Source organism: Topomyia yanbarensis, chromosome 2, assembly GCF_030247195.1.
Source record: "Topomyia yanbarensis strain Yona2022 chromosome 2, ASM3024719v1, whole genome shotgun sequence".
Taxonomy (NCBI): Eukaryota; Metazoa; Arthropoda; class Insecta; order Diptera; family Culicidae; genus Topomyia; species Topomyia yanbarensis.
The window spans coordinates 442,742,790-442,759,003 of NC_080671.1; the positions used below are offsets into that span (position 1 = coordinate 442,742,790).

General features: G+C 36.5%; 1 protein-coding gene across 1 annotated transcript in view; it reads right to left on the minus strand.

Moving 5' to 3' along the window:
• Positions 1–16,214, minus strand: part of LOC131685655 (putative odorant-binding protein A10) — a 43,432-nt gene that overhangs the window by 13,702 nt on the left and 13,516 nt on the right. The window contains exon 3 of the mRNA XM_058969524.1: positions 3,340–3,595. Coding sequence (XP_058825507.1) covers positions 3,340–3,595 — 256 coding nt within the window. The remainder of the gene's footprint in view (positions 1–3,339; positions 3,596–16,214) is intronic.

Genomic DNA, 16,214 nt, shown 5'->3' on the forward strand with positions numbered 1-16,214 from the left:
ATCGAAAATCGAAAATCGAAAATCGAAAATCGAAAATCGAAAATCGAAAATCGAAAATCGAAAATCGAAAATCGAAAATCGAAAATCGAAAATCGAAAATCGAAAATCGAAAATCGAAAATCGAAAATCGAAAATCGAAAATCGAAAATCGAAAATCGAAAATCGAAAATCGAAAATCGAAAATCGAAAATCGAAAATCGAAAATCGAAAATCGAAAATCGAAAATCGAAAATCGAAAATCGAAAATCGAAAATCGAAAATCGAAAATCGAAAATCGAAAATCGAAAATCGAAAATCGAAAATCGAAAATCGAAAATCGAAAATCGAAAATCGAAAATCGAAAATCGAAAATCGAAAATCGAAAATCGAAAATCGAAAATCGAAAATCGAAAATCGAAAATCGAAAATCGAAAATCGAAAATCGAAAATCGAAAATCGAAAATCGAAAATCGAAAATCGAAAATCGAAAATCGAAAATCGAAAATCGAAAATCGAAAATCGAAAATCGAAAATCGAAAATCGAAAATCGAAAATCGAAAATCGAAAATCGAAAATCGAAAATCGAAAATCGAAAATCGAAAATCGAAAATCGAAAATCGAAAATCGAAAATCGAAAATCGAAAATCGAAAATCGAAAATCGAAAATCGAAAATCGAAAATCGAAAATCGAAAATCGAAAATCGAAAATCGAAAATCGAAAATCGAAAATCGAAAATCGAAAATCGAAAATCGAAAATCGAAAATCGAAAATCGAAAATCGAAAATCGAAAATCGAAAATCGAAAATCGAAAATCGAAAATCGAAAATCGAAAATCGAAAATCGAAAATCGAAAATCGAAAATCGAAAATCGAAAATCGAAAATCGAAAATCGAAAATCGAAAATCGAAAATCGAAAATCGAAAATCGAAAATCGAAAATCGAAAATCGAAAATCGAAAATCGAAAATCGAAAATCGAAAATCGAAAATCGAAAATCGAAAATCGAAAATCGAAAATCGAAAATCGAAAATCGAAAATCGAAAATCGAAAATCGAAAATCGAAAATCGAAAATCGAAAATCGAAAATCGAAAATCGAAAATCGAAAATCGAAAATCGAAAATCGAAAATCGAAAATCGAAAATCGAAAATCGAAAATCGAAAATCGAAAATCGAAAATCGAAAATCGAAAATCGAAAATCGAAAATCGAAAATCGAAAATCGAAAATCGAAAATCGAAAATCGAAAATCGAAAATCGAAAATCGAAAATCGAAAATCGAAAATCGAAAATCGAAAATCGAAAATCGAAAATCGAAAATCGAAAATCGAAAATCGAAAATCGAAAATCGAAAATCGAAAATCGAAAATCGAAAATCGAAAATCGAAAATCGAAAATCGAAAATCGAAAATCGAAAATCGAAAATCGAAAATCGAAAATCGAAAATCGAAAATCGAAAATCGAAAATCGAAAATCGAAAATCGAAAATCGAAAATCGAAAATCGAAAATCGAAAATCGAAAATCGAAAATCGAAAATCGAAAATCGAAAATCGAAAATCGAAAATCGAAAATCGAAAATCGAAAATCGAAAATCGAAAATCGAAAATCGAAAATCGAAAATCGAAAATCGAAAATCGAAAATCGAAAATCGAAAATCGAAAATCGAAAATCGAAAATCGAAAATCGAAAATCGAAAATCGAAAATCGAAAATCGAAAATCGAAAATCGAAAATCGAAAATCGAAAATCGAAAATCGAAAATCGAAAATCGAAAATCGAAAATCGAAAATCGAAAATCGAAAATCGAAAATCGAAAATCGAAAATCGAAAATCGAAAATCGAAAATCGAAAATCGAAAATCGAAAATCGAAAATCGAAAATCGAAAATCGAAAATCGAAAATCGAAAATCGAAAATCGAAAATCGAAAATCGAAAATCGAAAATCGAAAATCGAAAATCGAAAATCGAAAATCGAAAATCGAAAATCGAAAATCGAAAATCGAAAATCGAAAATCGAAAATCGAAAATCGAAAATCGAAAATCGAAAATCGAAAATCGAAAATCGAAAATCGAAAATCGAAAATCGAAAATCGAAAATCGAAAATCGAAAATCGAAAATCGAAAATCGAAAATCGAAAATCGAAAATCGAAAATCGAAAATCGAAAATCGAAAATCGAAAATCGAAAATCGAAAATCGAAAATCGAAAATCGAAAATCGAAAATCGAAAATCGAAAATCGAAAATCGAAAATCGAAAATCGAAAATCGAAAATCGAAAATCGAAAATCGAAAATCGAAAATCGAAAATCGAAAATCGAAAATCGAAAATCGAAAATCGAAAATCGAAAATCGAAAATAGAAAATAGAAAATCGAAAATAGAAAATCTCTGTAACTTCCGTGTTGTACCATCACGATTCAACTAACATCAAGAATGCCATGACCTCTACCAAACTATGGTCGGCTACCCCCGGGCCTGTTGAGTAATAAATCAGCCCATTGAGCAAAGTCCTTCAAATCTCCCGGTTCCATTAGATTCTCTCGCACATCGATCACGAACTAAGTCCGTCCTTGTCCAATGCGCCCCCCAGCTAGCTAATAGAGTGGGGGGGGGGGGGGTAGATGTGAAGAGGGACATGGTAGCAAGTTTGTCATCGTCCTCTTCACATCGGCTCTTCTGGTGTGACTATTTTACCGATGAAAATCCGACAGGTTCCGCATACACTCCGGCGGACAGAAACGCGCGTGCAGGGCCTCCCTTATTTGGCCATTTGTCCTTTCGGCAGGTACTGTCAACAGCACAGTCGGCATTCCCCACGTCCAGCTGTAGTTCAATTTATTGGCGCATTAATTTGAAATTCATTTTCAGCGTCCCCTCCCTCCCCTGTCCGTTGAACTTCGGAGAACGCGTCTGATGGCGATAACCTGAGGTGAATGCCGATGGAACTGCTGTCACTGCTTTTTGTCGGACTATCATCTACCTACCTGTGTGAACACGGAACGTGGGGTGGCTGGCGGATGGATGGCATATGGATCGGCAATACATTCGGTGGTAGTAGGCGGTGGAAAACGATAGTCGTATTTTAGTAGCTACGGCGACCGACAGATAGCTAGTCATTTTTGCACGCAATTAAACTGGAAGAATGGAGTGTCAGCGATTTTCGCGCTGGCTTCGATCGGATCCCTCAAATCAAGCTGTTCACTCAACTGGGATGAAAAGGAACGCTCAAATTAATTATATTGTTCCTGTTGAATCTGATACCGCCGTGGGAGCTGGGACTTTGATATTTTCGACTCGACAACTAGTTGCAAACATTTACCTTTCTGTTAGCGGTAAGCAAAAAAAAAAACAACAAAATACTCACTTTTTAACCGCTTGCCCACTGGATCGCAGGGCACCTCACCGAGGGCACATTTTAGCTGTCGCATCAGGTACCGCTTATCACTGAGTGCCTTTTCGAGTGCTTCGTCTGAAACCTGTGACTTTTGGGTTACCGGTGCCGGAACGGGGGCGGCCATGGCGGCGTCGGCTGCGTGAATCGATGGTATTACACAGAGCAGAACGATGGTCAGGGTGGCGAGGGGGATGATGATGGCACCTTTCCGGGACGTGAGTCGGAGCTGGTTGAAATAGAAAAAAAAATGAAAATTTAGTAAGGAAATTCAAATGCCTCGGTAAATTAAAAGCTAGGATTGATTTTCTTTCAATTAAAGTGTATGTCAAAAGTGGAACAATGTTTATCTGTCAGTGCCATTCCAATTGAATCAAATGTCTGGTTGTTGAAAGGCCGTTTATTCGTTTGGAATGACAATTAATGTTTATGACAAAGCAAAATAATTCTTGAAAATTTATCGTAGCAACCTGTGTTTTGCCAACTAGAAGTTCATTTTTCGGCCTTAACGAAGACTACTACATATAAATAAGACTGATATTTCTTTCGTTTACCCATACAAATAGGGTTGCCAGCTCTGGAGATTCTGTTACCCGGAGATTTTCACTGGCCTGGTGTAATATTTCACTTCCCCGACTAAGTGCCAAAAATATAAAAGCACCGACTACTCTCGCTGTGGAGGATAAGTCGAACGAGCATTTCTCTCCTCCATAACTAACAGGAAAAGGAGAGCAAAGGACACTGCGGCATCACATGGGAAGCACTATGTGGTGTCGATTGCTTATCACCAGAGGTCGCAACAAAGGGGCAAAACTCACCTCCTAACCAACAGTTAAGGGTTGCTGCAGGAGTAGCAACAACAAGGGAAAAATTCGTTTGATGAAGACCTAGTAAATTGGAATAGAACAAATCTGCCATACCTTGGTGCAGCTGGCGATAAGAACCACTAACAGTGAAGTGATTTGGTAAAATTGCAGCAATATGACTTTTTTACATCATTTTGAGCGACTTAGTGGGATGCTACATATAGCGAAATATTACTTTACTTAATTTGTAGTAAATTTGGTATTTTTCGTATTCATTGCTTTGTGGAAGAAATCAGCAATATTTAGTGAACTCATCTTCGCCACCTTGAAACGAGGTTAGCCGGGCAAAATATATCTGAACCAGAGTAATAGTTAACTTAGACTTTTTAAATATTTTGTAAAGAATTAATTAATTCCAAAAAATGAAATTATTCTTCTTCCCCCCAAACCGGAGAAATTGATTCAAAACTTGGAGGTCCGGAGATCGCTTCCGAAAACCGGAGTCTCCGGGTCAAATCCGATGGGGCGGCAACCCTACATACAAATGGGAAGCGACATACAGTGCCTTTGTCGTCGGATGGCAGGTAGATAGGTAGCTCTGTAAAGCTAATAGCCGGCTTTAAGAAGTTCAGTTTTACAAATTGAGTTCTACAAGATGACGAATGAACTCATAATAAATAAAGTTCATGTTTAACAATTCTCAGTGGTTTGTTTACTTGTTAAGATGCGTGAGTTCGAATGCAACGGGTGATCATCTGTTACATTCGAACTCACGCAACTCCCATGAAAACAAACCAGCGAGAATTGTCAAAGGAAATTCATCCGGCTCATTTCCTGGAGCTATGTCGTTTGGTGTAAAACCTAATTCTTGAGCGTTTTTTCAAAACGTCATATCTGCAATGAGTTACTCTCTGTTTATACTTTCTCTTTCGATTTTTACGGCGTCACTATAACACTTTTCACTTATTTTACAGTACAGATCGAAAGACGGTGGTTTTAGCTAGCATATTATGCAAAGAGCTGAGGGATAAATGTTAAAGTGACCGAATTATTAACAGAAGAGAAAGTAAACTCATTGCAGATATGACGTTTTGAAAAAACGCTCAAGAATTATGGTCGTCGTACAGTGATGCCAGATCGGCGAATCTACGGACCCGTTGATGAAATCTGTGGGAAATTGATTTTGCTATGGTGTCTACTTTCAATGAAGGATGTCAACCACGTATATGGCACCCTTATCCCGTTTGCATTGAACTGACATACGTCAACATCTCAGCGGGCACACAAATTATGGGCCCCACTGACAGTTCAGATTGTTCTGCTCATTTTGCTTGAAGCTCGTTCTGCACTAATCATACACCGTACGGTATAACTCGATCTTTAGATGTTTGTCGAAAAGTGAAATAATTGGACCGAAAAATGAAGAAAAGTGTTGTTTTGAACATGTCGGTGAATAACAAAAACTTTTCGCCATGATACCAACAAATTAAACGAACTGGACCATCACAAAGTTGTGTCGAATGAAATCGATTATGTTTATTGTGGATCGACCTTAACGTGACGTTTTAGATCTTGGCTTTGAAATCATGGCGGCGTAGCAGATACCTGATGTCAACCTAATTTATGATTCATCAGAGCACTGCCAGTTGAAATATATCCAATGAATCTTGAGCGATTAATATCGCAAGCAAAATCATAGAATAATAGTTCCTCTTGACCTGCCGGAATTGCGAGGGAGTTGTTATTCTGCGAACAATCATAATTGCTTGTGTTCTCACCGATAGAGGATGAAGAGCCTGCGAGCCTAACCGGACCGTTTAGAGCTTTCTTTAAAGTTGAATTCCGGTTCCGTGACTTTGTGGGAATGCGAATTGGGTCAATAAATAAAGAATAAAATTCTCTTTTTATTTCATAAACCGATAGAGCTCATCTTTCTAAAAAGAATAATCCCTTTAAAACGTCAGAATGATTTTTAATTGATTTAAAAAATGTAAAAACGTCCTCGTTTGACACTATTCATCTTCCTTGACAGTGAGTTTAGCCATATGGGATAGCATTTTTGACAGTTATACCAGCAAAATGATAGGGATCAACGTAGTTCAATGCAATATGTGGTCGTGATAATTCAATTTTATAAAATAATTTGCATGTGTTATTTTGCGTACAAAATAGTGGAAAAAAGTTCGATTACGTATCTTTAACGTCAGCTGCATTGGAAAAAATTGAAAACAGACTATGACTTAGTGACCCAATTGACGATTGTCGATTAGGCTGTTCTCTTTCGAAAAGGACACGTTTTCTGTTAACCATGAGCACTATAGTTTTTCATTTGTTAATGAGTAGCGCGCTTTCCCAGATTTGGTTAATGTTTTTGACCAACATCACTGTAGCGAGCGGCGGTAAGAGCTAGGTCTTCTAATCCAGCAATTTTTCCGTGAATTTAGCCTGCCCGAACCCAGAAGAAAAGTAATTTAGTAACATTACTAGTCTCTCTCAAGGCTACCACAAGTGTAAGTAGTTGAAGAGTGGGGTAAGCAGATAAAAGTAACTGCCCAATTCATGTGTATGGTGACTCCCGGACCTATAACACATTCTTCCCAGTCTGTGCAGTGTAACGATATAACGAATAGTACAAATCTTGCTAATCCTCTTTCGAGGTTATTGTGTGTTCTCCACCTCTTCGAGGTTTTGGCTTTTTCCATTCCTTTGAGTGTGCGCGTTAACCGTCATTAGACCAGCAGAGCAGTAGTTGTGTTTCTTTTCTTGTGTGACGCCTGATTACTGTTGTATGACTTAAGTACCACTATGAAATAATCTTCCCATTTCCTGTCTCTCATACCAAACGTACATTGTGCAATAAAATCATACAAAAAAGTTTGCATCAAGTTAGGCACCAAAATCCAGGCACCAAATTTTTTTTTCATGCCTGCTCTTCACCGACCGAGGCGCCACCCATGAAAAAGTAACGGAAGCTTCAGGCACCAAAAAATGTTGGTGCTTCACTTGAAGTTAAGCACCAAAATCCAGGCACAAAAAATGTTTGTGCCTATTCTTTAATTTTGTGTACTATCTTTGTGGCTTAAAATATAATCTGTCAAAAATAGAATTAGACGTTTTTGGACTTCAAAATTTAGCAGATGCTAGTTAAGGATGTGTAGAATGCGATAAAAAATAACCACCAAGCCGCTTTCGAGCGGTCCCCATACAACTTTATCAAAATTTACCTTTTGTTTACAAATCTACCCCCCCCCCCCCCCCCCCCCAAGGCTTCCCGTGACTGAAAGATGTATTGATGTTATAACTATTCAATTTCACCATTTCCGTGATGTATTGATTGATAGGATTCAAAAGTAATTGTTTAGCCGAACAATTTATTTCCACTAAAACATGCGCCACTATGTTGAGTATGATAATGCTAGAGTCGAGATCCTCGTGTGACTGCGGTGTCACTCCGGCTTTACTAGAAGAAATTAATAAACTTTTAGCGAAGTGATATACGAGTCAGTTCTGCATGGGGCCTAGCAGCGCATGGTTGCGTATCAGTACTACTTTTCCACGAACTATACATTTTTGTGAAATAGTTATCAGGTTTAGCTTAACAGTAGGTTCAGAAGAAGCTTAGTACATATTACTTGCAATGTTTTGGTCAATAAATTTTAATTAACCTATCACCGCAACTGAACCTGTTACAGCGCTGAGCTTAGTGCGTGATGTCCGACAAGAAAAAAAAACTAAAAATGATTTTTGGAACTAGAAAAACTATGTGCTAAATATTAAGAAGCAAAATTTAAAAAAAAACCAAGGTGGGGAAAAATAAACCAACCAATAAAAATGAAGGAAAACAGCGGGAAAGGAAAAAAAATGGTACAAAACCAATGGATATAAATGAAAACTTCAATGAAACGAGAATATTAAAAACGTTTAGGAGCGGGTATAACGTAGTTGGTAAATCGATTTCCTTGTACGTTGCTCATCTGAGTTAGATTTCAACTCTGTACATAGATTCTAAAGAGATCTAAAATGAAATTATGAAAAAATTTGCATGTTGTGAATGGAACAAATTGAAAAATGAAATAAACCAATGGAAAACATGAAAAAGTTAAAAAAAAATGAATAGAAGAAAGTGGAAAAACTAGTAACAAAAATGAAAGAAAATGAACCCTATCATGCCCAACTTTTTTCTAGTGCAAAGGTAAGGTTATTTTTGATTGAAAACGGTGGATCAAGAAACACGAAAAGCCTTTGTTCATAAAGATTTCCTCGCAGTGCTAGAAGCTGCTCATTTTTTTCTTTCCAATGCTCAATACAATTCTCCTAGAATATTTACAATAGTCCAACTGCGTGTAGAACGAAGCCAAAGACTGTCTAAATTGACAAGTTTTATCAGTTTTTAATGATATTGCAACATTATGAAGATATATGACAAAACCATTTTCCGTCGTCAACGTAAACTGTCCCTGGCAGCACTGCTCCATCGGAATCCAATCAGACTAATTGCAATAACTTCAGTTCTAGAGCTGATCCTTGTAACAGTTAATACTCAAATGAAAGGTAATAGTTATATTAATTAGCCTTACTTGTTTTTGGGGGTAAATCTTGCCTCAACCAAAAGTAGCAACTGTTTAAAAACGTTGTTGTTCACAATCAACATGTGTATGAAGGGGTTAAGTTATTGGGCAAATATCATGCCTATTAAAATCGAAGAGACTACGATTCAGTTCGCGTTGGTTCAACATCCATAGAAATATTGTCATCTCCAATGGTTCATGCTGACTTTCCAAAAGAAAAATACTCATATCGATACAAGAGAAAATCTATATCTCGGTATATCTACTATATCTTGCGACGAAGTAGGCTTTGATCAAAGTTGGACGGTTTCCCTCAAATGTCACGTAGTTTGTGTCGAAATACTAATCATTTGTGCTGCAATTTAGTTTTTTCTCGTGCCCTTTATTTCGTACACTTAAAATTAATTTTGCAGGTATATAGGAGTGTGTTTGAACCTTTTTTGTACAAATGCCCGCAATCTAATATACATAGTCGCTTAGTGAAAACGTTAGTTCCAGTCATCGGTATCGGTTTACTACGGATTGTGGAATATTATCCTTCGGAAGTAGTTATTGGGATATGGATATGTAGTGTTCGGATCGTTGAACATCCGTTTGCAACACATCACTTATAATGAGGACCAGTGAAACTGCTGCGCTTGGAAGCGTTGCCGCATGTAAGCAGATGCATTTGCGTGAAGCTGCGACAGCTGGCGTGAGGGGAATTTTCGAAAAAGAATTGCACGCCCGGCTTGGCATACAGTTGTCAACATCACCAGCGAAGTACTAGAAGGAGGTGGTTGAACGGTAGTGTCTGAAGCCATTACCTTTTCCAGCCCTGCCAAGTAAATACCCTAGCAACCAAAAGTTCGTATAAGGGAGCTGCATAAGCTTCTCGTTTTAAGTAATTTTTCAGTACGTTTTGTGTTCTAATAGCGGCTTAAGCAGCTTTCAAGTTCCATTAAAGCTTAAGCAGCTTAAAAGTTCGCTAAGAACCTTATGTGAACTTTAAAGTGTGCTTTTTAAGTATTATCCGAACTTCTGGTTGCTTGGGTAGGGTGAGATCAATCTAATTTATTTCTTTATTGTCAATTTTGGTGCTTATTATATAAATCACCCCATACCCACTAGAGTGGGACATAGTTATATGAAAAAAATAAAATTTGGCTCCGAGTAACTTTTTGGGTCCCATTTTGCTCCCAGAACAACTCTGCAAATTTTTAGCTCGATGGGTTTAAAGTTTACATGGGATTTCGTATGGGAAAATTGTCTTTTGCAAATTAATTCTTCCAAGAGTCGCCCGTTATCTCCTAAAAATAAACAGACGTCTGATTTTTATAGGAAATTTATCAAGGAAACTAAGTTTAGAAGACTGCAAAACGATCTGATGCTTGTGGAAAAAGTTATTAAGCAAAAACCGATTGATGCCCTGACGATTGATGAAAATTTCACTTTTCATAGCATCACTGCTTCTGACGGTTTTATTATATACAATTTTTCTAACTTTCTCTTATTATGTACAAAAGAAGCCTCAATTTATCCCTCAAAACCTTGCGAAGTTGCCAAATAGTACAGATAAACGATTTAGATACGTTAAGAGAGGATTAAAACAAAATTGCGTATAATTGGACAACCAACAGCAGTGCACAGTGGTCCAGATCGCTAATTTAGGAGGAATTTTTACTTTCTGACAAACCTGTATAATTTAGCCGTATCATGTCTTAGGATGAATTTGTGTACTTTAGAAGATGCTTCTTTTTATTGGAATAGTTATTAGGGTGGTTCTAATTTATCTAAAATACGAAAATAAACTTTTTACTGATGAAAGATAGAGCTCCACAGTCTTCCACAAAGTTGTAAAGTAACTTATTTTGAATAAATTTGTTGAACATATTAAAGCTCTATCTCTTTTAGTTTTTGTTATACAAGAAATTTAAAAAAAAAGATTAGGGTGTTCCTGAAAAAAACGTTTTTTTAGTATAACTTTCGTATCTTTTACTTTTTGTTAACACAACCTTTGAACAGCTTATTGAAAACTTCAAGCCGAGTATTTTTCTCCAAGACACCGAAGGTCTAACTTTTTTCTTTAAAAAGTTATGGACACTTTTCGTTAAAAAATAGCCTATTTCAAGGCTCAATATCGCTGATGCGGGCACCTAAAATTGAATTCTGTTTCCACCACATGAAAGACCATACTTATTAGTATATTTGAGCAAAAATTGGCGAATACGATATTTTTTTAAAATTTGCAATTTAGATTTAAAGTTTGTAGTTTTGCAGGTTCAACGCATTAAAGCATTTACACACATATCGTTGTATTATGAAAAAAGCCACTTTCAAATATCATTCTCTCATCGCAGCAAGCTTTGCATAAGTGAAACGACTGTCAAAAAAGGTTTCTGATTTTATTCGTTTTAAATAAAACTAGTAAATATGGATATTAGTCGAAGAGAGTTGGCGAATTTGCTTATTGCTGGTAAAAAGACAGATGAACTGCTTAAGTTCATTACAAGTAGTAATCCAAATGTAAAATTGAGACTTGTTAGTGCTCGGAAGAAAATAAAAATCTTCATGTTAGAATTTTGAAGGTTGTGGATTCGGAGTAAGCGCACGCAAATTCGGTTTGAGCTGGAAAATTTTGTGTGGCTTGAAGGAAAGCTAAGATTCGAAGTCGAAGGTAAAGGTAAAGGCCGAAAGAGGAAACCATTTTCCGAAATATGTCGCAGAGCCAAAATAAAAAGATTAGGAAAGTTGCGCGATAAGTATTCCACGGAAGAACTTGGTTTAGCGTCAGCCGTCAACGCTAATTCTACTGGTTTCCGTTTAGTTGGCAGACAAATCGAACGATTGTCGAAAAGTCCCGTCAGATCTACCGTAGAGAATTTAGGATCTATGGCTGTCCCGATTGCAGAAGCGTTTACTGCGGAAGAGGCACTTAGATTTATTTGTGAAAATGATTTTTCTAAGGCGCAGTACCAAAACATACGCAGCCCAGTTATGCAGAAGGGTTTGGACATTTATCCCGCGTATAATAAAATAGTAGAAGAAAAGAAACTATGCTATCCGATCGGTATGTACTATTCTCAAAGATTCGTCCCTGAATCAACAATTTTTTTCAGGAATTTCTGTTCAGCCTTCTTGTGCGTATGTTCCCCTTCAAGCTCTTGTTAACCATACCGTGGAACGACTCATCTCGTTTCTGAATATTGGAGTTCTACCACTGCATCCTGAGGATAATACGTTTGTTATCTTTAAGTGGGGCTGCGATGGAAGCAGCAACCATTCCCGGTAGGCAACATTATTTTTCTTCTAAACTTTGACTGACAGTCTCTTTTCCACTTGAACATAGATACAAGCAAATGTGCGTTGACGAAGATGAAAATGGAGAACTATTCGAGTATAACGATTCGCATATATTTGCTCTATCTATAGTACCTTTACGTGTAGTTAGTCGCCGGAAAGATGAGTCAAGAGATTGCATTCTTTGGAATAATGATTTTCCATCTTCAGTATCCCTGTGCCGACCAGTAAAATTAATTTTCAAGAAGGAAAATCCTGAACTAACAAAGGATGAAGTTGCCGCGATGAACAAGCAAATCGATGAATTAGTCCCGACTATAGTAAATGTTAATATGCGCAAGATTCCGATTAGTTCAAGCTTCATATTTTCCATGGTTGATACGAAGGTAGTGAAAAAACGTGGATTGAAGTTTTCTAAAAGCTGTTCAAAGGTTGTTTTAACAAAATATAAAATTTCTTTCGAACATTAACAAGTCTCAATTTTACATTTGGATTACTACTTGTAATGAACTTAAGCAGTTCATCTGTCTTTTTACCAGCAATAAGCAAATTCGCCAACTCTCTTCGACTAATATCCATATTTACTAGTTTTATTTAAAACGAATAAAATCAGAAACCTTTTTTGACAGTCGTTTCACTTATGCAAAGCTTGCTGCGATGAGAGAATGATATTTGAAAGTGGCTTTTTTCATAATACAACGATATGTGTGTAAATGCTTTAATGCGTTGAACCTGCAAAACTACAAACTTTAAATCTAAATTGCAAATTTTAAAAAAATATCGTATTCGCCAATTTTTGCTCAAATATACTAATAAGTATGGTCTTTCATGTGGTGGAAACAGAATTCAATTTTAGGTGCCCGCATCAGCGATATTGAGCCTTGAAATAGGCTATTTTTTTAACGAAAAGTGTCCATAACTTTTTAAAGAAAAAAGTTAGACCTTCGGTGTCTTGGAGAAAAATACTCGGCTTGAAGTTTTCAATAAGCTGTTCAAAGGTTGTGTTAACAAAAAGTAAAAGATACGAAAGTTATACTAAAAAAACGTTTTTTTCAGGAACACCCTAATCTTTTTTTTTAAATTTCTTGTATAACAAAAACTAAAAGAGATAGAGCTTTAATATGTTCAACAAATTTATTCAAAATAAGTTACTTTACAACTTTGTGGAAGACTGTGGAGCTCTATCTTTCATCAGTAAAAAGTTTATTTTCGTATTTTAGATAAATTAGAACCACCCTAATAACTATTCCAATAAAAAGAAGCATCTTCTAAAGTACACAAATTCATCCTAAGACATGATACGGCTAAATTATACAGGTTTGTCAGAAAGTAAAAATTCCTCCTAAATTGGCGATCTGGACCACTGTGCAGTGGTGCTAGAAAAAATGAATATTTTATCAATCGTCAGAGGATCAATCGGTTTCTGCTTAATAACTTTTTTCTCAATCATCAGATCGTTTCGTGGTTTTCGAGACTTTTATTCTTTGTTAAATTTCCTATACAAGCCACATAACGATTTATTTTTAGGAAGTAATGGGCGACTCCTGGAGGAATTATTTTGTTAAAGTTAACTTTCCCATACAAAATCCCAAGTAAACTTTAAACAGTGGGCGCAAAAATATAGTTTCGCCGATCGAGCTAAGAATTTGCACAGTTGTTCAAGGACCCAAATGGTACCTAAAAAGTTGCTCGGAGCTGGAATCTATTTTTTGTCCCACCCTAATACCCACATCCCATTTTCATTTCCTACTAACCAAATTTAACATCCGTAATACCTATGAAGATTCCGTGGGTACAATATCGTATATGGCCATTTTCGTTTGTCCAATCTCAAACTTACACACAATGGGTTGTTAAGAACGGTCACCATACCAATGAATGCTTTTTCCATACACATGTTGACAACAAACCATTCAGGAACCATACATACTGAAATCATGAAAATAAATCATTCAACTCGTTATTAAAATCCTGAAATCATGAACATAAATACTCATGACTAAAATATCACAGCAGCGTGAATAGAAATTATAAAACGTGTTTTAATCCATCTAGTCGTGCAATTGTGCCTTTCTCATTTATCCAAACTACGATTCCATGGCTGGTTATGTTTAATATAATGGTGGAAATGGCTATTAGATATTCAGTGCGATTTACACATACGTACAATGAATCGACAGCTACGAACTTGAGTTGCTATGTGTCGACGCTGGAACACCTGAAACCAGCGGCGGATCCAGGAGGTGGGTTCGGGGGTTTGGACCCCGCCAAAAATTTTCAACTTGTTAAGAAATTTTAAATTAGTTTCTCAACTCAAAATCATTTCAAACCAAATTTTGCACTGGTTTTTCAGACCCACTAGGAAAATTTATTCTAGAAGAATTAGAAAATTTTATTAGCGTATCACGACAAAGTTACTGAAATCATGACCATAAATCCCGCTAGTCTGATTGAAAAATCTAATAGTAAACTCATTAAACCTTTGCGACGCGAATTTTTGAAGTAGAATACTTCTAACGTTTCAATATAGAGGTCCCGTTTCAAAGTTTCTGCTGAGATATTTTCCCAGTTTTCAAATGCGAATAACTCCTGTTGTACTGATCGAAATCGCTATATTTTTGCCTTTCTCCTATAGAAAGGTTATGCAATCACTCTGAACATCGTCAACCTAATCCCGGCCATTTTTTTTTACTTACATAGGTTTTCTGTATTTTAACAGGGGATACGGTGCCCTCCTCCCCACATCACTCACCACCCTTCCCTAAACCACGCTTTCCTCGTCAATTACCCCTCTACGCGATTAAATTTTTCTATTTCCTCTAGAATAAATTTTCCTAGTGGGTCTGAAAAACCAGTGCAAAATTTGGTTTGAAATGATTTTGAGCTTAGAAACTAATTTAAAATTTCTTAACGTTTCAGCGTCGACATATAGCGACTCAAGTTCGTAGCTGTCGATTCATTGCACATATGTGCAAATCGCACTGAATATTTAATTGACATTTCCACCATTATAATAAACATAACCAGCCATGGAATCGTAGTTTGGATAAATGAGAAAGGCACAATTGCACCACTGGGTGGATTAAAACGGGTTTTGCAATATCTTATCGGAAATATGTGCACGTATATTGTATTTGATTCCGTAAAGTGTAGGATTACTATAAATAACAAAAATAATGTATTTTGTGAAAGTGGTAATTATCAGTGCTGATTGGTCCGAACAATTCAACCAAGCAGCGAGCGTTGCCAGGACCGCCTCTTTGCCATCCAATGAACCGAGAGAGAGAAAAAAATCGTCAGTTTGCTTTCTGACCTCGTAGTAGTTGCTACGTTCCGTCAGCCGCCAGGCAACATTTCAATGATGTACAGGCGCGCCAGTTTTATGCATACAATGATCACAGACCACAGAAAAAAACAGAACTTTCTTTCGGAGCTAAATAAACGAGTTTCAAGGTGATGGGGTGGTTGGACGCGAGAGACCACGCTCTCTTGCTCTTTCAATTTTGTGTGCGAGTGCTCTTTTACTAGTTTTCTTCTAGCAAACGGTAGTGTGGCTGCAATTGACAATTAGAAGGAGATTATGTTGGTTTGTTGAATACTGATATAAGTTTCTGTTGGTGGTTTGATACTGGGGGCAAACTGGGAAACGTGAAATGGGATTTTCATTTTACCTATTTTGTTCGCTAATTTCACTGCTCTACAAGTGAAATACACCGTTAAAAGTGATGTCCTGGTACTACATTTGTAGGCAGTTATTATCATACGTGACAATTGCAGGGTTACTGCGAAGAGACCTGGTTGGTTAAGGTTGGAATGTATTATTTTTTTAGTACATTCGCCTCAACTCTCTAATGCTGACATTCCACGCGCAAATGCCCTTCTACTGGTTTTTATCTGTGAAGTAGTTTTACTTACAGTCCAAATAGTATTTGTTATCCGATTTGGCCTTTAATTTATTTTATTTGTGCATACCATGCTTTAAAGTGGTCTATTTCTAAAATGACATGCTAGACGAAAGCCTTTTGATCCCACAATACGTAGGGGAGACCGGGGCTAGTTGGCTGTGTTTTCAGTTTTCAATTTTCACCGCTTGGATGTAGGTAGATCTTGCAAAATAGAACACACGGCATGAAAGAGCAGACTGTTAGCAACGATTTTTTTTAAAGTGTTTGATGCATTGTCTCCATTGTTAGAG